The sequence below is a fragment of the Narcine bancroftii genome, chromosome 2 (assembly GCF_036971445.1).
Source record: "Narcine bancroftii isolate sNarBan1 chromosome 2, sNarBan1.hap1, whole genome shotgun sequence".
Classification (NCBI taxonomy): domain Eukaryota; kingdom Metazoa; phylum Chordata; class Chondrichthyes; order Torpediniformes; family Narcinidae; genus Narcine; species Narcine bancroftii.
Window position 1 is genome coordinate 296422832 of NC_091470.1, and position 27501 is coordinate 296450332.

The 27501-nt window shown below is 39.4% G+C and overlaps 1 protein-coding gene across 8 annotated transcripts in view; it reads left to right on the top strand.

Moving 5' to 3' along the window:
• Positions 1-27501, top strand: part of tox (thymocyte selection-associated high mobility group box) — a 271769-nt gene that overhangs the window by 230516 nt on the left and 13752 nt on the right. For 7 of the 8 annotated variants that reach the window (XM_069921429.1, XM_069921425.1, XM_069921422.1 and 4 more), the window contains 4 exons: positions 1033-1311; positions 11425-11655; positions 24865-24945; positions 25841-26245. In XM_069921429.1, the coding sequence (XP_069777530.1) occupies positions 1033-1311; positions 11425-11655; positions 24865-24945; positions 25841-26245 (996 nt within the window). The remainder of the gene's footprint in view (positions 1-1032; positions 1312-11424; positions 11656-24864; positions 24946-25840; positions 26246-27501) is intronic. The other variant, XM_069921430.1, reaches the window with a different exon arrangement.

Consider the following 27501-nt stretch of genomic DNA (forward strand, 5'->3'; position numbering starts at 1 on the left):
TGCCCTCAGCACCCTATGGCTATCTCCCTTTGTTTGTTATAATACAATGGCAACATTCCAAAGAAATGCCAAGAATTTCTATTCATTCAATCCATCAGCATTGCATTGTCTACATGTTATTTGTTACCTGAACCATGGGTTTGAGCATTAGTACCAATTTAAGTCAACAAGGTTTTTTTACATGAGAATAAGTAACTTTAAGCATTTCAACAGAAATTGCATCACATAGGGGTTGAGGTTTGAGATTTTGGACAAAGAGATGTGTTATAAACACATGGTGTTGGCTTGGAGTCATTACTAAGTAAGACTTAGTAAGATAAGATCTTTATAAGCGTTCACATAAGTTACTTTGTCCGCTTCTATTTGGTTGATTAGAATTACAATAGAGCTACTGTTATGTCCAGTTACCTTTAAAAAATAGACAATTAATCACAATAAATATGAGAATATTCCACTTCATATTCGTGATCATTGAGACAACTTCATTTCTGAAATGTTTATAAATGTGAAATAAACATAAACAGTGTTTCACTAAAGTATATCTTAATGCATGAACAAATTATCCATGTTTATCTGATTTACTCAAGCAAAGAAAAGACCTCAGTTCAAAAATTCTTCCAGTTTTTCTATTAAAAGTGCTGATGTTGAAAATATACATATAATGGAAAATATCACCTCAGGCAACGGGTTGTAGTATTCTAAGATGGCGATTGTATGTGAAATATCTGTTTGTTTAAGGTATTGTACGATATGCATAACAGTTCTATACCATTTAGAATTAAAATACAATTACACAGAAATCATTCACATACTTCATTTGATAGCAAACAGTTGCTATACTGGTTTACTTTCACTATAATATTTTATATTAATTCTTAATATTCTTAATATCATTTCTATGAGATATATGGCAGTAAAACATGCAAGATTTTAATTGTTATCAAAGCCATACATTTCAGTATTCAAAATGTGTGTTTTTTCTTCAGTACCTTTTATTTATTATTTCTCCACCGCCAACATTTTCTTTTCCAGATGCATGATCTGGGAAACACAGAAACTACTCATTACAGTGCTCACCCACAGATGTCAATTATGAGATCTGCTATCCGATCTACAGACATCAGGCACCCAGGAATAATGCAACGTGGTCAGCTGACCACTATAAACCAATCACAGCTCAGTGCACAACTTGGTCTTAATATGGGAGGAAATGCTATCCAACATAGCTCACCATCCCCACCAGGAAGCAAGTCCGCTACTCCATCACCATCCAGCTCAGTCCATGAAGATGAAACCGATGAGACATCCAAGGTGTGTAAAGCTCTGTTACAAAAAGCTTCCAATACCATGACTTGGAGGAGTTAGTGAGCTAGACTGTATTTGGAAACTGAACTGTCATCTGATTAAAACCATCATTAACTCAAGGTCCATTCCTGATTTGTGAAATCATCAATGCTAATTTAGCTTTCTCAAAATTTCTCCTTGGTCCCTATTATCTCATTGCTACTTGCTGTTTAAACATAACCATATAGAATTAGAAACAAAATAGATAAACCAATCTCCCCAGATTAATATTATAAATATTGAAAATTAGGGAATTCTGAACAATTACTGGAATTAAGAATACATATGGCCATGGTAAAAAATTGATGTTCCATTGTTAGCTATTGATCATAAAACTAATACATAAAACATAGACATTTACTCCACACTTGGTAATCGCGTGCCTGTGGTAATAACACAAATGTTGATTAATCTTTAATTATTTTTAATATTTCTTTTAAACACAAGTAATTTTACAAGAAAAAGTTGTTTTTTGTTACATTAGTGAAATGTGAAGAAAGATTGTGTTATAGATTCCTGTAACACAGTTAATTTCCTGCAGATTTCTTAAAGCTGTGTGGGAAATTGAAAACCACTGAATGTGTAAAGTGAAAAAAAAACATTAATTTCCAAAAATGGACCAGCTTACAAAGAAATAATGACTGAACATATTTCCTGAAAGCTATTTGAACATTGAATCGCGAATAAGCTAAACTAGTCTTGGGAATCCTGGGTTTGATTTTAAGATCTATGATCTGTCTTACAATACCATAAAATTAACATAGGAAAGGAAAATAGAGAAATGTAATTATGCTAAGCAATGATCACAGTCAATGTACTCTATTTAATGAAATTCTATCGCTGTGTGAAAAGACAAGAGATTCACAGACTTTGCAATAGACAGGTAATACTATAATGACAAAGAAAGCCTGAATATATTTTGTTCATTCGTTATAACAGATATTCACTTTTGACTGCTGTTTGGATGGCTTAGTGATTCATTCTGATATTGGAAAGAGAATGACATTTAAATTTCTTCAGGTTTTTTTTTTAGTTTCCCTCTTTAGCTCTGGTGAGAAACTTACTGAGAAATGGTCTTAACAGCTGAAGTGGCTAATCGTACAATTTATCTTGAACTTCTGCTGGTTTTCTGCTTTGATTTTAATAGACCATTGGTAGAATCCCTCTAGAATTTCAGGGAACGTATAAAACGTTTGTTCTTAAAAGTTGCAATTAGCAAGATGCTGGTTTTGGAAATAAAACTCTTCTCATTTTGAACAGTCTATTATTGAAATTTCAGTTTCAGCTGGGGTGTGAAATTGGCAATATCAGATCAACCAACATTGGAAAGGAAATGAGGTGCATAATGACCTCCCAGAAATAAAAATGGTCTGTTTTATGCTCTCATCAAAATACGTGCACTATTTTCGTTTCCCACACCAATTCTGTTTGTATTTGCACCTATTCACAGCACACCCATTCCACCCAACTCCCCAGTTACTACTGTGAAAGCTAACCAGGTATTATTGATGATAATTGATCCTTTGCAATATTAGAATACTTTGAGGTAAAATTTAAATATTTGCTGATGGAGAATGAAAATCGTCAAATTATGCTGATCTCAAATGATACAATGCCCCTTTCCCTGTGGCACGAATATATTAAGTAGAATATAGAAGGAAAGCATCATGGAAAGTTCACAATGAAAAGTAGTTAATTTGAAGGTGAATGGATAAAATAAGTTGTAGCTCAACTAAATCCAAAAAAATCTTCACAATTAAATAATTACTTTCATTGTGCTTTAATGTCATTTATTTCTATTGAGATACAAGAGTTTTGTTTATGTAATAAAAGCATTAATCGCTGAAAACACTGAGCAGGTCAGGCAACATTTGCAGAAAGAGAACCAATTTGCTTTTAAACTCAGAGCTCCTTCATAGAATGAGGGAAGAGAGGAAAGTTGCAGAAAAGGTGTTTGAAGGATATCAGTGATAGGCTAAATCAGGACAAATGGGTTAATGGCGATGCTAGAGAGTGACTACATTACACACTGAAGCTGCTTTATGTGGCTAATAGTAGGTAGGCCAGTGGGATGGGTCCAGCAGGTCAGGCTTCCAGGATGAGATATTGGCTTCATTTTCCTCTCTTGTGCAACCTGACCTGATGGGCGTGTCCCACAGCTGTATTATCGGCAACAGATGCCACAGATAAAGAAACATTAACCTATCCAAGTGCTGCACTAACCTGTTTGATTTGGACGTCTTATCATTGATATTCCCTTTGCTCTATCGACCACTTCTACTATCTACTCTGCAACCTAAAATTCCCTTTATCTGTCTCTCCTTTCCTGTTCTGACCTGGTTCTCTGGATTGAAACATTCCATAGACGCTGCCTGACCTGCTGAGGGTTACTGGCAATGTTTGGTTTCATATCAACAAGATCTGCATTTTTACATCAATTTTTCTAAATACAATGAACTTTCATCAGTTAAATACCTTCTGATAAAGTTATTCCAATTAGCAAAAATTAACATGTCACTTTATTGCAGTGGAGAAAATTTCATGTAGTAAACTTTGGTTTGAAAGGGAAATGGTGCATGTTTTTACGTACAAAAACAAATATTATTCTGAGTAATTTTTTCTTCCATTTTTTTCAAACTCTCCTTTCAATTTTGTACACTGAGTATTCCCAAGTGATTTGATGGCACAGAAAATAAAAAAGATAAACAACTCATTAAGACAATTTGTAACATGTTGAAGTAGGTTCTGTTGGCATTATTTCAGTTATAAATGCCTTGTATTGGATAACATGAGGGTGTTTCAATTACTTCAACAGGCATCCATAATAGTCACTGTGTTATTCAGCATGGAAACTGGCTCTTCAGTCCAACTCGACCAGACTGCCCGATGCCTAATTAAATTTGTTCCATTTACCTCCATTTGATCCATATCCCTCTGAAGCGTTTCTATCCACATATCTGCCCAAACATCTTTTAAACGTTGGAACTATATTCACCACTATCACTCTCATTCAATATACCCACCGCAGTCAGTGTGAAAAACATACTCCTCAGGTCCTCTTTAAATCTCTCCCTTCTCACTATAAACCCACGCTCTTTAGTTGTAGTCTCCCCAACCTGGGAAAAGATAGCTATCTATGCACCTCATGATTTTATAAACTTCTATAAGGTCTCTCCTTAGCCTTGTTCAAATGAAATAAAACAGTCCCAGATGATCCAATCTCTCCTTATAACACAAGCATGGTATAAAATGGTACATTGAATAGGTGAGCTGCAGCAGGATGTCAGGTTTGCTCAAATATCTAATTATCTACCAGTGCAACAGTAGAGTTAATATTGATATTCTTGAGAGAAATAGTAAAAATAGCGAGAATTTCCAATTCCAACAATTGATTAAGGTGCATTATGTCAATATCTGGCAAAGTCCATGTTAGTTCACATGTGAATTCTCAACAGTTAAGTTGCCTTCTGGCCTTCACTTTGAAAAAACTGCATATGAATTGTTGATATCTTGATGAGGTAGCAGATTTGTACCATATCCAGCCCAGATACAAAGTGAGTGAATTTCCTTGACATCATAATTTCACTGTTACTTGTTGAGACATGCTTTACACAGAACACTAACCAATTTTATTGCAGTCGACTAGGAAGATAGTTAAAGATTTTCATTCCAATCTCAATACAGGAAAGGGAGGAGTAGAATAGTAGCCTACGGAACCATAAATTTTCTGCTACCTGATATAGTTTCACAGATTAAGCATATATTTATTTCTATTGTCCATTCAATGAGGTGGGTCTTGAAGGTGGTGAATTTTCTATTTAGTAATGGAGGGGAAAGTTTTTAAAAAAGTGTAGTGAAATACAAAATTCTGCAGACGCTCTAATTGTAGTAAAAACACAGACCTGCTGGAGGAACTCAGCAGGTCTCACTGCGTCCATGGAAGGTGTCTCTCTATACCGTGATCCTTCCCCACAGTGGCCTCTCATTAACTGCGGCAAGCCTCAGTGTGTCACCCAGCACGTATTTCTGCAGCCTGGAATGTGCTAGTTGGCAGCATTTCCCATACTGACATATCTGTATGATGAAAGACCAACAGATTTCAGGCAGACCAAAGTGCATCTTTCCTTGAGTTGATGATCTTCCAGTAGCCCCCATGAATAGCCCAAAAATCAGAGAGTCCTCTGTCACTTTGCTACTAAGGACCCTTATATCCTTCTCCACACACTTATCCCCTCATCCTTCCTGATGGATTCAGAAAAGCAGTACACAAATAAGCCTGCGGAGAGCAGGCAACCTTGCCTGACTCCAGACTTGATAGGAAGCTATCAGTTTCCCACCCATTGATTTGGGCTGTGATATAGATGTCCTTGCAGAGCAGTTTAATCCTATTTCATATTTCCTCCTGAAGCCCATTTTGGATACTACGTCCATCATGTAAGTGTACAATATCCAGTCGAAAGCCTTCTCCTGGTCTAAGCTGACCAGGCAGGTGTCCAGTTCCCGATCCTGGATGTAGATGAGCAGCGCAAGGCTGTCAAGAGATTTTACTCCCCAGAACCATGCAGGTTTGGTCTGGGTGGATTTGCTACCCCATGGTAGACTTGACTTGACAGGTCATGGCTTTGGACCACTTTTTTGCAGACAATGTTCAATGATATGTGTCTCAATTTCCATATATCCTTCTTCTCCCCCTTCTGTTTTAAGATGAAGGTGATGATGTCCTTTCTCATAGATTCTGATATGCTGCCTGCCAGGATCATAGCATTGTATTCTTACAGCAAGTCCAGGCCCTCCCACTCCCAGTCCCACAGAGCCATATACAACTCAGCCAGTAAGCCACCACTTTCAGGAGTTTTATTCGACCCAAAGGAATGGATGGATTCTATCAGCTCCCCCAGGATAATTAACTGGTCCAAACTCTTCCACTTGCTGTAGTCAAAGAATTTTGTGAGAGAGGACAGGAAATTTTGGGAGGCCATTCTGTCTGTTGCCTTATTGCCATATAGTTTGGCAAGGTTGTGACTAAGCCATCCTTGTCCTTAAGGATGTGGATCACAGAGCTCCCTCTGTGAACCTTTGGGAGAAAAAGTGTGTGCAAATCTTATTCTGCTCCACTGTGCAGACTCTGAATCGGAAGATGATCTTTGAAGACTCTGAGGTGAATAGTGCATCTTGCTGGATCTTCACGTCTTGGAGTCCTTCTCTCATATCCATCCTTCTTGACTGCAGAAGAAGGAGTTGCTATCGGTGAATCTGGAGTTGGTTCAGATACCTCTTGCTCTGTCTTGCTCTCTGAACAAGAATAAAGAACATCTTGATGTTCTCCTTTGTCACTTTCCACCAATTCACCGAAAAGTCAAAGAAGGGTTTTACAGTTCTCCAACCAGCAAGGTCCTTCTTTAGTTCCTCATCAGCAACTTCACGTTTAGCTTCCACTTTCCCCTACTCGCTTTTCGGTTCTCCAGTAGATGTCAGGAGGCACAAAGAAGGCAATGGTTAGAGAATAACAGCAAGGTGACATCAGTGCTTCTGATCATGATGGTCTTCAACACAAAGACAGGCTACCACTATCAAAACCAGATTGACCTGTCCAATCTCAACCAGGTTGGCTGTGGCTATGCTTCACCTGCTAGGTTGCTAAAGGTGTGACACAGCAGAGCATCCTTTACCTTCTCCACCTGGAGTTTGGAGGAGCTAACCAGTCAGCTATTGGCACTGCAGGATCGACCATATAACCATATAACCATATAACCACTTACAGCACAGAACAGGCCAGTTCGGCCCTACTAGTCCATGCCGTAGCAAATCCCCACCCTCCTTGTCCCACTGACCAGCACCCGGTCCATACCCCTCTAGTCCCCTCCTATCCATGTAACGATCCAGTCTTTCCTTAAATGTAACCAATGATCCCGCCTCGACCACGTCTGCCGGAAGCTCATTCCACATCCCCACCACCCTCTGCGTAAAGAAATTTCCTCTCATGTTCCCCTTATAATTTTCCCCATTCAGTCTTAAACCATGTCCTCTAGTTTGAATCTCCCCCTTTCTTAATTGAAAAAGCCTATCCACATTTACTCTGTCTGTCCCTTTTAAAATCTTAAACACCTCTATCAAGTCCCCTCTCAATCTTCTACGCTCCAGAGAAAAATGCCCCAGTCTGCACAACTTTTCCCTGTAACTCAAACCTTGAAATCCTGTCAACATTCTCGTGAACCTTCTCTGCACTCTCTCTATTTTGTTTATATCTTTCCTATAATTTGGTGACCAAAACTATACACAGTACTCCAAATTTGGCCTCACCAATGCCTTGTACAATTTCATCATAACCTCCCTACTCTTGAATTCAATACTCCGATTTATGAAGGCCAACATTCCAAACGCCTTCTTCACCACACCATCTACCTGAGTATCAGCCTTGAGGGTACTATTTACGATAACTCCTAAATCCCTTTGTTGCTCTGCACTCCTCAATTGTCTACCATTCAATGTATATGACCTATTTAAATTTGCCTTTCCAAAATGTAGCACCTCACATTTATCTGTATTAAATTCCATCAGCCATTTCTCAGCCCACACCTCCAGCCTTCCTAAATCACCTTTTAATCTACGGTAATCTACCTCACTGTCCACAACACCACCAATCTTTGTGTCATCCGCAAACTTGCTTATCCAATTCTCCACCCCTACATCCAGATCGTTAATATATATATAACAAATAATAGTGGACCCAGGACTGAACCCTGAGGAACTCCACTAGTCACCGGCCTCCAATTGGACAAACAATTTTCTACCACTACTCTCTGATACCTCCCATCCAACCATTGCTGAATCCATTTCACTACCTCTTTATTTATACCTAATGCCTCCACCTTTTTTCCTAACCTCCTGTGGGGAACTTTGTCAAAAGCTTTACTAAAGTCCAAATAGACAACATCCACAGCTTTCCCTTCATCAACCTTTTTTGTAACCCCCTCGAAGAACTCAATCAGGTTTGTCAATCAGGTTGCATCGATGACGCAATTGAAGTCACCAACCAGAACAAATGGCCTGGATGTAACCAGCAATGATGGGAGCTGCTGGAAAATGGCCAGAATTTCACTTTGCATGGGCAAAGCATACACATTGATCAGCCAGAGCAGCATGTCATGGTATATTAGATCCACCACAAGGAGATACACTCCAAACACCCCTTTAATCTAGGTGATTACGAAGTTGCCTCCCTGCAGCAAAAAAAACAGACCTGATGCACAACTATCTTTCCACACTAACCATACAGTCAACCCATTGGGCCACCATCGTGACCACCTCTAATAGTTTCCGAGGTGTGGCAGCCAGGATTCTTGCATGAAAGTCACATCTGTCTTGACTTTGGCATATAGCATGTTTGGCATATAGCATTTGCAGTCAATGTTAATGTATTGGAGACCCATATCATTGAACATTGACTGCAAAATCCTGTCTAAATGAAAACCTTAATTTCCATTGTTGTTTATTGGGGTCTCCAGTTTATAATCCTTACAGTCCAGTGTCATTAGCCTGAGCGCTCATGCCACCGCTTTGGTGAACTGTAGCACTGATTTCAGGCTCAGGAATGAGGATGATTTTCGTCTGGGAGTGAGATCTCCTTAGGTGAAGCTGGTGGGTATCACATGGGGGAGATTCAGCTGTGGTCCTGCTTCTCCATCTCCTAGCTGGCTTGTATTTTCCTCCTGGAGCTGGGGAGGGGGAGTGGGGGTGGCCTCTTCTGCACTGCTCCCAATCTCCAGATTTGGGAGGGGGGGGCAATGACTTCGGTACTGCTGGCGGTCACCCGGAACTTGGAGGAGTGATAGCCTCCACCTCCACACTGCTCCCCAGTCTGGGGTGTGCTGAGTACTATAATCCCATCATCAGGCTTACTCGTAACCTATTTTCCTCCTTTCTTTCTCCTCCATCTTGGCACTTCCTCTGTCTTCATCCGGGGCTCATGTTGGCTTCATACTCAGATGATATTAGATTGCTGGCTTCCTTGACCCTTCCCACTCCTTGTAGTCAGTTTCCAGTTTCTTCTGTGGGGCCTTTTGAGTTTTCTTTCTTTTCTTGGTCATCTGCCATTTCTCCTCTGCACCTTCCTCCTCGATCGACTGCCTCCAACCAGATAACATTTACATCAGCTTCCCCAGTTTCTGTTAGCCCCCCCATCTCTCCCCTTTCCCTATCCCTATTTCTCCTTTTTTCTAACTATAGGTACTTTCAAGCAGGGAAAACACCCATCTGTAAAGGTGGAGGTTCTTTGCCCTTATGCCTAAAGACGTACCTTTCTGAGTGTGGTGTGGCCGGCTCCGAGGCGCATATTTAAACCCTTCTCGGCCTGACCTAAATGTACAGCCGCTGCAAGCCCCTAGTTAGAGGCTGGCTGATGATGCTGTCAAACCACAACCCATCTCCCCACTCACCCCTCACCCTCCATGAACCCCTCAACTCAGGGGCAGTGGGCGAGAGCCATCGGGGCAGTGGGGACCGGCGCCAGCTGTTGGGGCAGCAGGAGCTGACAAGAGCCATCAGGGCAGTGGGGGCCGGCAGGGCAGTGGGAGCCTGCGGAGCAGCGGGATCCGTCATGTGGCAGCCGGTGCAGGTTGTGGCAGCCTCACCGGGCCACTTCAGCCTTCAGGGTCGCTCTCTGTGGCTCAAAACATAGCAGAGCAATGGCTGTCTTCCCTACCCATAATCCCTCATGCAACTAGAACTGTTCTGGGAAGCACAGAGCGGTTGAAGCTGCTTGGGGGATTATGGGTAGGAAAGACAGCCATTGCTCTGCCATGTATTTATGACGGGTGACGTTATGGCACAGTTGCCCCGCCTCCATTGGATCTGGAGGGTACTACGAGGCGCCTCTCGATATGAATGTGACAATGGAGGAGCCTTTTAGCTCTGTGGTCTGAAAGGTAAGTTTTAAGTTTTCAATCCGCACGTAGTCGGCCTCCAGGCGGAGGCCTTACGTGAAAAGGCTCATCTCTCTTTCCCTTTCCCTCTGTCTCCTTTCCTCCAGCTCTGCATTCACAGAACCACACCCTCCCCAACAATTTTCACCTTTCCTCTCATCCTCCTATCCATATCCAATTATCACCTTTTATCTGTTGGCCACAGAATCATAGAACATTGTAGCACAGGAAACAAGCCTTTTGGCCCTTTCCATTCTGTGCCAAAATATTTTTCTGCCTAGCTCCATTGACCTGCACCCAATCCATATCTTTCCATAACCCTCCCATTCCTGTTCCTGTCAAAATTTTTCTCGAAGGTTAAAATTGAGCCCACATTTCACCACTTCAGCTGGCAGCCGATCCCAGAACTCCCACCACTCTCTTTGTGAAGAAACTCCCCCAATGTTCCCCTTAAACCTCAACCCTTTCACCCTTAACCAATGTCCTCTGTTTTGTATTACTTAATATAGCTATCCAATGTCTCTTTAACCGTCACATTTAGGTAGGTCAAATTCAGTTTATTCTGGTGGGTGGGGGGTTGTTCTGCACATTAGGTCAAGATGAAAAAAGTTACTCAAATTTGCGACACAACTAGAAATTGCAATTACTAAACTCATCATATGAATGCTTGGCATGCTCAGTACACCTTCTTCTCCCTATTATTATCATCGATATGTTGACCAGCTTAAAATTATTAGACTGAAATTTACTATATGATAAAATCAACAACAGCAATGTAATTTTATTATCATTTTATTATAATTTTGCATTGAACTTGAGTGCTGACTGAATGATTGAATTAATACAGAATAATAGCTGAATACAGAATGGCTTCAAACACAGTAATAGATGTAATAAAGTATTTGATTCCCACTCTTGGATTTAGAATGCTGCACTGCCTTTCTAATAACATCCTCCAACTTCAATTGCCTATTTAAATTTATACAATTTAAAACTGATTTAATAGAAGTTCATGAACAACTTTCGGTAAAATCATTATTACATTGCTGGATGTTTCCATAATGATTGAAGTACTCTTCATTATTAAAAACAATTGTTTCAATTTAAAAGCAAATGTGCCTGTTGATTAATTGAAGGTGCTGATTCTTTCATAATGCAGATAAATGGTGGTGAAAAGCGAGCAGCTGTCGATATGGGAAAGAAGCCGAAAACTCCAAAAAAGAAGAAAAAGAAGGATCCAAATGAGCCCCAGAAACCTGTATCTGCTTATGCTCTATTTTTTCGGGATACTCAAGCAGCTATCAAAGGTCAAAATCCAAATGCCACTTTTGGTGAAGTTTCAAAGATTGTTGCTTCAATGTGGGATGGTTTAGGTGAAGAACAAAAACAAGTAAGAATCAGGTTTAAGTCATATGGATTAGTATGTAGCTTACGTTTGTTTATATGTTTATTATGCAAATCATGAAGTTTTTGTGTAGAGGGCAAATACAGACTTGTGACACTCCCTGTGATAATGGAATGTCAGGTGAAGTTGAGTTAACTGGAAGTCCTGCCTGCTTCAAGCTTTGGATCTTATCCTCAAACCATCCAGATTTGATAAGATTTTTGGGATGACTAATATTTCTAAAATGATATTCTGAATTGTATCTGGCACTACTGGAATACAATAGGCATCTGCCACTTCGATTTCACACTTCGATTTGTCGCACTTGGCTCCCAAATCTGGATTTTACAAGTGACAAAAATCCACCCTATATATACTGTACTTAGAAAAGAATGTTTAAATAGTCATGATTCAACGGGTTCATGTAAGGGCAGCTTTTCAATTATGTCATATAGAATCATTCAGCACAGAAGGAAGCCTTCTGGGTCATCAAGCTGTACCAACTATAAAACTACCAGGTAATCTAATTACATTTTATGCACCCCACAAACCAATCAACTTCCCTAGATTCGACCACTCACCAACAAACTAGGGAGCAATTTACTACAGCCAATTAATCTATCAACCCACATATTTTTAGGATGTCTGAGTCCAATAAAGTACCTAGAGGAAGAACCCAAGAGAATGTCCAAACTAACTTCCCACAGACAGCAGCAGAAGTTAAGATTAAACCTAGGTTGTTGAATCTGTGAGGCACTAAGCTTTATTAAGTGTACAATTTTGCCAACCCAAGTAACATCAATAATCATTGGATTATGTTGTTCATTTAAGGCATTTTTCAGGAGGCAACACATAACGAATACTAAAATCCAATGCAACTAAAATCAGAGCTTCATTATGAATTATCAGAGATGATTTCTTCCAGGCTTTTACCTACACTTCTCAGCTGGAGATCAAAGATCCTATGGCATAATTACTTATCCTGGTTAATATTGCAGCCTTAACCAATTGAGCATTCAGTTTATTTGCTTTTGTGGGATGAAGGAAATGGAAATCTGGACTCAAGATTCCTTTATTGTCATGCAATAAAACAGGTATAATATTACATGAAATTGACTTCAGTCTGCCGTAAAGCAGACAAAGATCCACCATCAGCAGAAATTGTCCAGTGCCCCTTACAATCAAAGAAAGAGAAGCAAAAGAGAGTCACTGAGTGTCCATGGACTTACTTCCAGTGCTCCTGCAACCTCCACAGCCACACAGCCTTCAGTCCAAACCTTTGGCAACCCGAGCTCCAGATTCAAAGATCCTACATGATCAGGTAGCCTTCAGCACCCTTGGCACCTTCTCACATCCTAGTTCCAATACCTGGTGCCCCTTCAACTAATCTCCAGCAATCTGCAGCCTGGCAAGTGCCTTGACTGCAGTTGCCCACAGCCTGCATGGATTCATTGCCTTGAGTCACCTCAGCCAGCCACCTGTGTTTTCTTCAGCCTCAGAGCTCTGCACTGGTTTGTCGCTGTGGTACTGTCCCATGGGTTATCTCCTCTGCTTCTCCTTCTCAAATAGAGGGTGGTCTCCCTGTTTTCTTGTGTCCTACGTCAATCCTCTGCATCCCGGAGTCTGTCACACCTCGAAGCCACTCCGAACACGGGCACTGCCATCTAGGGCCCAGTCCCATGGTCACAGGATTTTTAAATAAATTACCATCAGCTCTATAAACAGGCCATTTAAAACCTGTATGGAGCCGTCAGTACATGGACTGGGTGGTAGAACCATGTGGAGGAACGCTGTGTCTCCGCTCCCCACCGTATGCAGGACTGCATCAGTGGCAGCACTGCCATTACAGTAGCTCTGACATCGCCACCATTTTTTTAAACAACCGTCACTGCAAATTGTTAATTTGTGGTGTGCTAGATTTACTTCAATTAGAACACCTTCTAATTTCAATTCATTGATTCAAACTATAGTAATATTCCAATCATATTACTGGACAAGTAAATCCAAGAAAAGTCAACACAAAATCCCACTGTGAGAGGCTGAAATTTTGAATTTATTTTTAAAAATCTGCCATTGGTAAAAATGTCCATCCTTTCACAACAACTCTGAAAGAATTTACTGATGGAAATTCATTGTCCTTTTTATGTCGTCTTTCTGCAAATCCAATGCATCATTGAGATTAGCTGTATTAAACCACAAATAGCCAATATCTGTGTATATAAATGAATTTTTAAAACACTTCACTACAAATGCTTCATTGAGTAAAGTGGCTGTCAGTTTAATTTAGATCTTCATTGTCAGGAAATATAGGTCTTTGCATGGACTCACCAAAGGTCAGATTGCCTACACTGTGCCTACTGTGCCCATATATGTTCAGTTCATTATATGAGGGAGATCAAGAAAGCTCATATAACCCTGACAGACTTTTACTTCTCAGCCTACACAATACAGGTTGATTGCCTATTTACTTAAGACCATAAACTATACGAGCAAAAGTAGGCCATTCTACCCATCGAGTCCGCTTCGCCATTCCATCATGAGATGATCCATTCTCCTACAGCCCCACCTCCATGCCTTCTCCCCAAATCCTTTGAAACCCTGATTACTCAGATACCGATCAATCTCTTCCTCAAATACACCCAGCAACCCAGCTTACACAGCCACCTGTGGAACCAAATTCCAGAGGACCTTGAGGGAGGCTACTGTAGAAATCGTTAGGGCTCTGACAGAAATATTCAATATGTCCTTAGCCACAGGTGTGGTGCCAGAGGATTAGAAGGTATCTCACGTTGTTCCATTATTTAAAAAAAGGCTCCAAAAGTAATCCTGGAAATTATAGACCTGTGAGCCTGATGTCGGTAGTAGGTAAATTAATGGAATGGGTTCCAAGAGACCAGATATACTATTATTTGGATAGCCAGGGACTGATTAGGGATAGTTAATGTGGCTTTGTGCAGAGTAGGTTGTATTTAACCAATCTTATAGAGCATTTTGAGGAGGTTACCAGGAAAGTTGATGAAGGAAAGGCTTTGGATGCTGTCTACGTGGACTTGAATAAGGCCTTTGACAAGGTCCCACATGGGAGGTTAGTCAGGAAGGTTCAAAAGCTACATATTCATGGTGAAGTAGTTAACTGGATTTGACAGTGGCTGGACAGAAGAAGACAGAGAGTGGTGGTGGATGATTTCTTCTCAGACTGGAGGCCTGTGACTAGTGGTGTGATGCAGGGATTGGTTCTGGGACCATTGTTGTTTGTCATCCATATCAGTGATATAGATGATAATGTGGTAAATTGGATTAGTAAATTTGCAGATGACACTAAGATTGGAGGTATTGTGGACAGCGGAAAAGGTTTTCAAAGCTTGTAGATGGATCTGGACCAGCTGGTAAAGTGGGCTGAAAAATGGCAGATGGAAATTAATGCAGACAAGTGTAAGGAGTTGCATTTTGGAAGGACAAACCAAGAAAGGACATACACAGTAAATTGTAGGGCACTGAGAAGTGAGGTAGAACAGAGGAATCTGGGAATACAGGTACATAATTCCCTGAAAGTGGCATCATGTGGATAGGATTGTAAAGAAAACTTTTGGCATACTGGACTTCATAAATCCAAGTATTGAGTACAGGAGATGGGATGATTTGGTGAGGCCAATTTTGGAGTAATGTGTGTAGTTTTGGTTATTAACTACAGGAAGTATATCAATAAGATAGAGAGAGTGCAGAAAAGATTTACTAGGACGTTGCTCAGACTTCAGGGACTAAGTTACAGGGAAAGGTTAAACAGGTTAGGAATTTATTCCCTGGAATGTTGAAAAATGAGGGGTGATTTGATAGAGGTATTTAAAATTATGAGGAGGACAGAGAGTAAATGTAGATAGGCTTTATCCATTGAGGGTGGGTGAGATTGAAACAAGAGTACATGGGTGAAGGGTGAAAAGGGAAAAGTTTAGGGGGAAAATGAAGGGGAATTTCTTCACGTGGAGGGTGGTGGGAGGGTGGAATGAGCTTCCAGCTAAAGTGGTAGATTCGGGCTTGACTTTAACATTTGAGAAATTTGAGCAGGTACATGGATGGGAGAGGTCTGGAGGACTATGGATTGAGTGCAGGTCAGTGGGACTAAGCAAGAAAAAAGTGGTTCAGCACAGAGGGGCCAAAGTGGTCTTTTTCTGTGCTGTAATTGTTCTATGGTTCTAAGGATCACCACTCTCTGTCCTCCTCCACGTGTCTTTGTTTTAAAGGGACACCCTGCATTCTTGGCTTTGCCTTCTTGACCTGGACTTCCCTACTATGGGAAACAACTTTGCCACATCTACTCTGTCCAGGCCTTTCAATAATTGAAATGATTCCATGAAGTTCTCCCCGCCCGCCTCCCCTCCCCCCATTCTTCTAAACTCCAAGGAGTACAGCCCAAGAGCCATCAAACATTCCTCATATGCTAATCCCTTCAATCCAGGAATCATTCTTGTGAATCTTCTCTGAACCATCTCCAATGCTAACATACTCTTTCTTAAATAAGGAACCTAAAGCTGTACACCGTATTCCAAATGAGGCCTCACCAGTGCCTGATAAAGCCTCAAAAATCACATCCCTATTCTTATATTCTATTCCTCTAGATATGAATGGCAACATTGCATTTGCCTTCTTTGCCGCCGACTCAATCTGCATGTTAACTTTTTGAGTATCCTGCATGAGGATTCTCAAGTCCCTTTTCACTTCTGAATTTTGAATTTTTTCCCCATCCAACTAATAGTCTGCCCTTTTATTCCTTCTACCAAAGTACATGAGCATACATATTCCAACATAATATGTTTCATTTGTCACTTCTTTCCCCATGCTATTAATCTATCTAAGTCTCTCCACAGCCTCGCTCTTTCTTCTTCACTATATGCCCCTCCATCTCTCTTTGTATCATCTGCAAACGTAGCCACAAAGCAAATTTATTGCACAATCCAATCATTAACATACAACGAGAAAAGAAGTATCCACAATACCAACCCCTGTGGAACATCACTGGTAACTGGTAGCCAACCAGAAAAGGATTTCTTTAATCCCACTCTCTGTTTCCTGCCAATTTGCCAGTGCTCTACCCATGCTCAAATCTTTCCTGCAATTCTATATGCTCTCATCTTGTTAAGTAGCGTCATGTGCGGCACCTTGTCAACGACCTTTGAAAATGCAAATATACAACATCCATTGCATCTTCTTTATGGTTGCCTCAAAATTCCCTTTAGGAAATCATGTTGACTTGTTATGCACTTCCAGATACTCCGGAACCTCAACTCCAACAACCTCACAGCCACCAATGTTGGACTAGCAGTTCTATAATTTCCTTTATCCTCCTCTTTCCCTTTTTAAATAGCGGAGTGATCTTTGCAATTTATCATTCCTCCAGAGCCATGCCACAACCTTTGAAGATCACAAATGCCTCCAAAAACTATTGCTACTTCTTTCAGAACCTGAGGGTGCATTCCTTCTAATCAGGGAAACTTATCTACCCTTGGTTCTTTCAGCTTCTCTCTGGTAATCATGACTGTACTCATCTCTCTTCCTTGACATCTTGAATGTCCCATATATTACTAATGTCTTCCACAATGAAAACTGATGCAAAATACTCATTCAGTTCCTCTGCCATCCTCCTTGATTCCCATTAAAATTTTTCAAGCATCATTTTCTATCAGTCCTATATCTACTGTTGTCTCTTTTTTCTCTTACTATTACTTTAAAAAACATTTTGATATTGTTTGCTAGTCTCCTTTCAAAGTTCATGTTTTCCTTCCTCATTGCCTTCTTGGTAGCCTTTCTGCGTTTTGTGAGATTTTGGTGTGTGTATGTTAGTTGTCTTTCAATGTGATCACTGCAGCAATGTTCACATGGCAAGTCATTGACCATGAAGCATTCTTTGAGGTTGTATTTAGTGCAATATAAATGCAGGTTCATTCTTTAAAAAAAACATATCCATGAAATTACAAATAAAACAAATAATTTATTTAAATTTGCCTTACTTTAAATTTGAACCACGATGAGTTGGATGTGATGAATAAGCCATTTCTTGTTTCTTATTCCTTATGCTACTTCATTGTTGGCATCATGATAGTTCCTCTGGGAGGTTTTAGGTTGGCTTGGTTCCTGGAAAAGGCCTTGTGGCAATCTTTACTCCTGTGCTTTATACTGACAACTTTGACAAGTTTATTGAGTACTGGTGATGTTTTAGCAGAAGTAAAACTGTTTTGAGCATTTTAAACATAAAAGTTAAATGAACTAGGTTAGAATGTAATTACACTGAATCCATAAATGATGTCAGTTTCCAGGGAGGCAGCAAATCCTTCCATATTCTTTACAAGATGATCAAGGTGAGGGAACTGGCTATCAATCTGAACATTTATTGGGACATTTTAAAAAAAATCAATACCAATATCTCCTGATTTTGTAGGAGCGACATCAAGAAATATCATGAAATTTTAAAAAAATACCCTTATAGCAAAACATCATTAACACAGTGCAAAATATAAACACAAGAATACTGGTAGATCCCTGGTGATCTGCTCGCATTTATGCTCTGAAACACCACAAGATCAAGGTGCTCCATACTTGGTGTTAGAATCTTGCCACTGGTCCAGTGTTGGACTCAACATCAAGTCAGAGGCAGAGAACAATTATTTTAATTCCTCCAGCATCTGAACTGAGAATCCACTGACTGAAGAAAGGCCAGGTTAGACCTTAGCATCTCTTGATAACAATGCGTGAAGGTCCAACTTATGCCGATATGTGCTCTTCCATAGGTCTTATCTAACATAGTTGAACCAAGTAATGGATGCTATAATTCAAGCAGCTAATTTGTAGCTATACCCATTTCCATGTACAATTAGGTTATGTGAGGGAAATTGTGAGATCCTACTGATAGCAAGATCATATACAACATCATGAGAGGAATAGATTGGGTGAAAGCATGGAGTCTTTTGTCCAGAGTAGTTGATTTAATAACCAGAGGACATGGGTTTAAGATGAGGGGAAGAAATTTAACAGGAACCTGAAGGGTAACCTTTTTTTTTACACAGAGTTTATTGAATGTGCTGCCAGAGGAGACAGGGCAGTTACTATTGCAATGTTTAAGAAATATTTGGACAGATGGGTTTAAATGAAGGTAAGTGGGACATCTTGATGAACGTGGGCAAGTTGGGATCCTAGACCTATTTCCATGCTGTATCACTCTATGGTGCCTTTCGCACAGCCACTTCATTCTGGGATATTTACGGCTTTTTTATGCTACGCTTTCTGTGTAAAAGGCACTAACACAGAATGGTGGTTGGAGGGGGGAGGTCATTCCAGTTCTGGCTTTTTTCTGGCAGCGGAGGGAGTAACGGCAAGGCTTTTCCACAGAAATCCTGCGATATTGCCATAACGAAGACCCGGCATTAAGCTGGCTTTTGTTGTTTACACTGAACCACACAAAGCCAGCATAAAGCTGGGCCAGTGTGCCTTTTTACGCATCAAGCCAGTATTCTGGGAGCAAAAGAGGCAGGACGTATAATACAACAGTATCAGCGTCACGTATAATGTACCATATTTAATGCATGTTAGATCCACTTTTTCCCCCAAAAATGACTCAAAATTATTCCCCTGGTCCTATATGCAAAGTTAAAATGAGGGTGATAATGGTAAGTTACGCCAACAGGGATCATCGTCGTTACATGGCTCACTAGCATCACTGCTATTTATCATTTGGGGCTGGTGGCGGGCAGTCGGGAGACTCATTGTCAGTCCTCCCACTAGTCATTGTAATGTCGAGAAAGTGTCAGATTCAAGAGAGACGAGTCTGGACACAAGGATTTACAATCAAACATTACTTTTATTAACACACAACGATTAATAGAAGAGCGTGGGAAAATCGTAGCTGGAATAACACACAGACCAGGTTGCTCCCAGCACAAGGTAACTAGAGATACCTGAGGACAGCGGAGAGCGGGGTGGTGGGATCAGTCTTTTATCACAATGCCACCCCCTAACACTAATCTCCTCTCTTTTAATATCTGAAGGCCTGTCAGTGACTGTCTTGAATACATTCAGCAACTGAGCATTCACACCCTCCTTTTGTAGTGATCCATATTCAGTACCCTTTGATACATATCTTATTCATGAATAATCAAACCCTATTTTGAAAGACCAACAACCATTCTATTTCTGTCTTGTCAAAACCATGAGTTATGCACTTGTGAATTAAATCATCTTTCATTCTCCTCCCTGTGGGGTTGTCCTCAGTTTGAACAGACTCAACCACCCCACCCACCCCCGCACCAGGGTGGCCATTCTAAAGGATTATAGGTTACTGTATATACCCTGTGTGATACAATGTGTTTACATTTGTTTTCACAAAACCATTTAAATTAAACAGTATTGCAAAAACAACAAATGCAAACACACTGTCTATATATTATAATTTTTCATTTATATATGAGAGAGAGAGAGAGAGTGCTAAATGGTCACCTATGTCCTCCTTTGGAATAGCCACCCTATTTTAACCTCCAATATTCCCTTCCACTTCTGCCCTTTCTCCATCTCCACCACTTCTCTTCTTCCTCTTCCACTCCTTCCCCTTTTCCTCCTTTACCACCTCCTCCTCCATAACCACTCTGTTCTGCATAATTCATTATATATTTTCATGTCTTCCCCAATTTCTGAAGCCTGTGTCATATCATTACAGCTCATATTTTTCTTGAAATATGCATTACAATTAATTTATTTAAAATCCATTTAAGACATTTTGATGTAATTCATTGCAGTCAAACAAGCAACTGAAGCCAACCTCAGAAAACCTCCCTCTTGGCAGTGATTTGCGCTGCCTTTGTTTTTTAAACCATAAAACCAGCTGCCAATGTGGCCGATTGCAATGGATTAATTTACTGATCCACAAATCCACAAATTAATGACCAGGTAACATGAGCAATTGTTGAATGCTGCAACATATGCTTGCTTTCAGTTGCATAATTTATATTCAGTAACATTAACTCGAGCAGTTTAACTCAATAGGAAAACCTAATTACTTTACCTGCGGTATTTAGTTTGTGTTTGATGTTTCATAAAATTACTGCTAATATGGTATATGAGGGCAGAGCTGAAAGAAGTGAGAAGAATTTAATTTCCCACTCATCCCTTCCTGTTGACGTTGTCCTTCCCCTGGTACTAGTGGCATTTGTAAATAGTTAATTTGCTTTAATTATGAGCCTGTCCCTGCTGAATTAGGAGCAGGTAAGCTTGTGAAGACCTAGAATCATGCTTCTGAAGCAACTGACAAATCCTTTGAGGCCAGAAACCAATGTCTTTTTCTCTGTGCTGTCAGTAATTCCATTAATATTATGTCCAGTCAAGTCAATCAAATCATTTACTCTTCATCGCTGCTCAGACAGTAGACAGACAGAAGATCACAGCTTTCTTCTTTTATTTCTCCTGATTCTTCTTACTTGAGATTGGATATGTGATTACTGGAATATATGTAAAAATTGTTACGTTCAAAGTGGGGGGTTTTTAACTGTATTTCCACCGATTGAGCTAAGCACATGTAACATTGAAAACATATGGCCATTATACATTAGACTTGTGTACTTACATGCAATAAATGGACAAAAATACATGCTCATCCACAACGACTGTGTCAATGTTGAGCCATTTGGTTTCATAAACATTTCAAATTTACTGCCAGCACTGAATTTCAATTAAGTGATCAAATTTATTTTATGGAACTAAGTAGAAGAAGTGATAACATGTTTAATCCTTTGGTAAGTGGTTTTGCAATGTATATAAGCAGATGACTTTTAAAATATATTTGCATCGTAAAAGAATATTTCTTTTATAGAATCTTAGGAAAATCAGTCAGGCATTAGGAATAAAATGCAACTTGGAAAAGGGAATAACTGGGAGACCAGCTTGTTTGTCTTGTTGTGAGATGTATAATGGACATGCCAGTTTTGCATCACTGTTGAAGGTGAATTTTTAGCATTATTATCAGAATAGCTGCAGGGAAAATTGAACGCTCAAGCCATTGGCTGGCAGAGTGAATGAACTGGCTGCCCAATTTCTCCTCTGAAAGGTCTATTATCCTTCCATGAGCCAAATTTCATCAATACACATCTGGCGAACTGCAGCTCGCCAACTTCAGGACTGGGAAATATCAGGTGATCCAACCTTCAGAATGTAAGTGGGGTTAGTGGATACAAGAGGGATGATACACAACTGGCAAGGTCAGAAGGTGAAGCTGGGAAAGTGATCTATGTCGTTTCTGAGATTTATTCCTATCCCCATGAAACTAATTTTACATATATTTTGGCCCTCTTACTCTATCTTACCAAGTCTTATTTAATTACAACATTGTCACAAAATAATAGCAGGGAATGTGATGCCTAAATTTTAACTCCATTACCACTCCACTTCTGCCGGTAGAGTGAATTAATTTTACTCTCAAAATGTTGCAGAGCTGCTTTTCTCAGTGAGGAACGTTTTTATAATGTTGTCAAAGTCATTGAGTTGTTTAGCTGGGAAACAGACCCTTCAGTCTAACTTGTCCATACCAGCCAAGTTACCTACCTGGGCTAGACCCATTCACCTGTGTTTGGCCCATATCCCTCTAAACATCTTCTATCCATGTACCAATCTAAAAGTATTTCAGGTTGAAATTGTACTTACCTCCTCCATTTCCTGTGGCAGATTCCCTTTTTCCACATACCCATTACCCTCTGGATGAAAAAGCTGCTCCTCAGATCCTCTTTAAATCTTTCTCTTCTCTCTTTAGATCTATGCCCCCTAATTTTAGGCTCTCCTCCCTGGGAAAAAGTCGGTGATTATTCGCCGTGATTTTCTATATCTCCATAAAGTCACCCCTTGGCCTCTTATCCAAGCAAATTCAATAGATTATCAGGCATTTAAGGATCATCTGCATGTTACATACCTCATTTGGGTTCCATTTGGAGGGTGACCAATATGCAGTTACTTTATTTTTCTAACTGCATTAAACAGGAAAATGACTCTGCAAACAACCATACCTCCTTCCACCTCTTGCCAGCTCTCCCCACTCCGCCCAATGTCACGCTAGTTTTCACTGGAACAATGCTAACTCCCTATTCCCAATTAGAGCAGTACTCCTGACTGATATCATTATAGCATCCTGCTCATTGCCAACAATGGCCCCAAGCAACATAACAATGATGTGATTTTATGAGCAAGAACAATGTTTTTGGATGATGCCATTATGTGCAGCTTTTCCTCTTACAACAATGTTTTTTTGATCAGCAGCATTGAGTGAAAGATAAAATATTTTGATCACTTTTGTACAAATCCAAAACATTTTGGTTTTTGCTGTGAGACCTAAACTCAAACTCATCTATTGCTTTATCTCATTTTGAGAAAAAAAATTGCAGTGAAAATCATTGCAAATTGTACTTATTCTACACTGCAATGGCAAAAATCTGTTATTGTTACTGTCTGATCTCTGGCCTAATGTCCCTCTTGCCTTTTTCAATTCATACTGTTTTGCCTGATAACATGTCTATATTATTTTTGCTGTCTGAGGAGGATCAATCGCTCATTGCTGAGGATTTTCTCATGGTTAAACCCAACATCTGTTGAAAACAGATGCAGGTTATTACAATGTGTGTTTAACCCACACCTGTTCAGTGGAATACATGTAGCATTTCATCTTCAGTATGATTACAGTCACTTGCCAACTCTGATCATACTGTATATTGTATACTTCAGCAGCATTCCTGTAACCTCAGTGAAAAGCATGATTTAAAGAGGAGATCCACCCTGATTTGATTAAGTTTTGAAGGATGTTTTAGAACTGAAGCTGGCCTGAAATTTATGAAGGATGATACAGAGAGCGATCCTTAAGATTGCTCAGTGGTAAATCAAATACTTTGATGTTGGAGTTCTATAGTAGGAAAGATATCCTCTATCTAACAGAGACAAATGCCTTATAAAATTGAGATGGACCTCAATGCTCCAAACATGCGAAACGGATTATCATAAAAAATTCAACTACCTCAAAGGAATTATCAAAGAGAGTGAATGGATGTTCATAAAAATTGCTCTAAGACTCCAATAGCTCAGTTGTTGAAGCACCTGCCTTGTAAACCATGTGTCGCGAGTTCATTCTTTCATTCTTCATTCCTTACGGTAGACAAAGTTAAAGAATTTCATGTATGTTACATTCTAAGTGTAATATTACATGACAATAATGGAACCTTTACCTTTAAAAGTCTGCAGCTATCCACATCCAGAGCACTAAGTGCTTGACCTAGCTTGACCTTCCCCAATTACTACAGAATCTATTACAGTATTCATTTAATTCAATTTACTCCACATGATATTAGACATACATACAGGTGCACCAAAATTCTTACTTGCTGTACCAGTAACCATAGGACATTGATTTACGGTGAGGAGGGAAAGATTTAATAGTATCCTGAGGAGTAATACTTTTATACAAAAGGGTGGTGGCGTATGGAACAGGCTGCCAGAGGAGATGGTTAAGGCAGGTACTATTGCAATGTTCAAGGAACATTTGGACAGAAACATGGATAGAATAGGTTTAGAGGAATATGGGCCAAACACAGGCAGATGGGACTAGTGTGGATGGATCATTTTGGTTGGCATGGGAAAGTTGGGCCAAAGGCCCCACAGTCTGGGTCTATAAATAAAAAGATGGAGAATACTTAGAAAGTCCACAGAACACCAGAATTCACGAATGGTTACAAATATGCCGGTATTAATTGTTGCCTTTTTTGGCACTGACCTTTCATCATCCATGTAAACATGTTTTAATAGTCTCTGTTTGAACCTTTACTTTGTTTTCAGTTTTGAATTTTTCTTAATACTACCTCTTTGACCAAATTTTGCACCTCTTTTTCAACAACTCCCGATGTGGCTCCATGTCAAATTTTGCTTGATCACCTTCTTGTGAAATATGACATATTGTTTTGCCATAAGTGCCATGCAAATTCAGGTTGTCTAATATGACAAGGAATATAATTTCTATTCAACTTTTGTTTCCTGTGAAATTACATTAATTTCCTTATGGGTTTTAGTAGAATTCAATTTTGAGAAGTAGAAAGACTCAAGGGGAAAGTGATATTTTCAAGGCTTTTTGGGAGAAAGGTAATTTTGTTGGATTGTATTATAGTCAACTAATACTTTCATCATTTAATAGTTGTGTACACTGTCTTGCAGGTGTACAAGAAGAAGACTGAAGCTGCCAAAAAAGAATATCTCAAACAGTTAGCAGCTTACAGAGCTAGTCTGGTTTCCAAGGTAATGCCTGTAATATCAATATATTCAGTTTCTTTCTTTGAAAACTTTTTCCCCCTCTTTCCCTATATTACATCTAGAAGTCTGATTAAGTATTCCTTTGAAACAAGAAAATTATTCTTCACTGTTCTAAAACCCACTTCCAAATTTCCAAACTTGGACATGTTGATCATTGGTATATCAGTCAATTAATGGGAAATATTGGTTTTTTTTGCCATTGGTAGTGTGTAGTTTATAGTAGCTTGTGTTCTCGTGTTTTTTTTTTTGCAACTATTTTACTTGAAATATTTCTGCTCGTTCTAAGTCTTTGAAGATTTTAAGTCTTTGCCTATGGTTATATTATAACTGGAAGAACCTCTACATTTTATATAGGATTACTAGTTAATCAGTTATTTGCAAATAAAAATAAAAGTCTTCCATAATACAAGGTTCAAAAGTAATTTATAACTAAAGGTATGTGTGATATTTTCAAGAAAGTTGCTTCTTAATGCATACTGATTATTTATGGTCCAACAGTGCCTGTAAAGCATTCTACAGCTGGTCTCTTGCATATCTATGCAGTTTATTTAAACAACTGAAAATCAAAATCCAGGAATGAAAATAATATATAAAGCAAAGACCCAGCACTCTTAGCAGAGGAGTCATGAACAGGGACGCAGATTTAAATTAATTGGTGGAAGGATTAAAGGACGATGTTTTTTCACCAAGAAGTTATGACAGATCTGGAACTCGCTGTCCAAAAGGGTGGCAGAGCAGAAACCCTCAACACCGTTAGAAATACTTGCATTCACATTCACAAAATAGTATCCTCCTTTGTGGAAATTTTGTTTGATTGTGCAAAAATCATAAAATATATTTTGTGCAAATGGTTAACTATTCTTGATGGTTTTCTCGACAGAGCTACAATGAGCCGATTGATACAAAGACATCCCAGGCTTCTCAGATAATGAATTCAAAGCAGCCAGTGTTTTCTGGTCACTCACAAGCCCCATCTCCAATGTACCTTGGTTCTGGTGCCTATCATCAACAGTCTGGTATGAATCCTCACATATCCACCATGCATCCCAGTCTGTCACGGAGTATTGCTCCAAAGCCCAATAGTCAGATGCCAGTGACTGTTTCCGTAGCAAATATGACCGTCTCTCCACCTCCATCTCTTCAGATCAGCCCACCTCTGCACCAGCTATCAATGCAACAGCACCAACTTCACCAGCAGCAGACTTCAGTCATGTCTCAGCAAATAGGAAGTCATCAGATACCAATACAGGTTCAACCTCCTCTGCATTCACCACCAATGCAGCAGGTCAGTGCAACATAAACCTCATAAACATCTTTGTATTTAAGCTATGAATTAGAGTGGTGAGTTGCTCAAAATGATCAGTTTGCCAGCTTAAACTATGGATTTCTGAGCTATCCCAGTATTCATTGGGTGGCTTTCAACATTTTGGAGATGAGCACATGATTGTGGTATCCTAGTGGCTGAAGTATGTAATCAGGGAGAAAACAGAGCTATCAACCTGTCAGCCAACTTGAATCATTGCCTGATGCACAAGGATGATTGTCATCAGGAATTAAGGATATATTCCTTCCAACTGAAACAGATTTTGTTCAAACAGATATAAATATTAAGAAATTTACAAAATAGATTTATTGCTGAGAAAATGCATGATTTTCATTTTGGCCACCACAGGACCAATGTGGTTCTCATCATCCACTGATAGCTCTCCAAAGTAGAATGGTTTTTCAGGTAGGTACAGGGGATGAAATGTTTAACTGTGAAAGGGATCACAAACTTGCATTCTGCCGTCAGTCATTGAAGAGCAATTATGATCAGAGCCATGGCTAATTTTATTTTCCTCCGTAGTTTAAGGTGAAGTTGGTTTTAACCTGTCCAGCCTCCTTGGCTGTGAATTAACCCTGAGGTTGTCTAATCACAATGTAAAAAATAATTATTTGTAAAAAATAATTTCAGTTTTCAAAATGTTAAAGGTTTATGGAAATTTGCATTTGAAATGCTGTAGCAATATTATACCTGACTATTGTCATTTACAATAATCGTAATTCCTACCCTATAAAAAGAATGTTTTGCAGTATAGTGTTTGTCAACATGCCCAATGTAACATTATACATAATATCTACTATGTGGCATTTACTTTAGAGGTCATATATTAAAATGTATTGGCAAATGATGAATAACATTTTGAAAAATCCCAAAGGGGCTTACATGTAAGTTAAAAAACGCTGCAGATCCAAAAACATTAAAATTACAAGGTAGGAATATTTGTTCAGATCAACCAGTTCTCCTTGTTATTCTGTTCACTGCAAAGAAAAACTCAAAAAAAAAATGAAATCATTAATATCTGTCAGCTTGCTGTATAACCTTGTGGAAAAATTTTCGTATGATATTACAAAGACAGATTTTCAATTTTCTCATGTAATCAACAGATGTGTGTGGATTTGGATGTAATTTCAAGGTTGTAAGAAAAAAAACAAAATCACATTGAGATTGATGAATAAATCAGCCATGAAGACAAAAAACCCTGATGTCTGATGAAAACA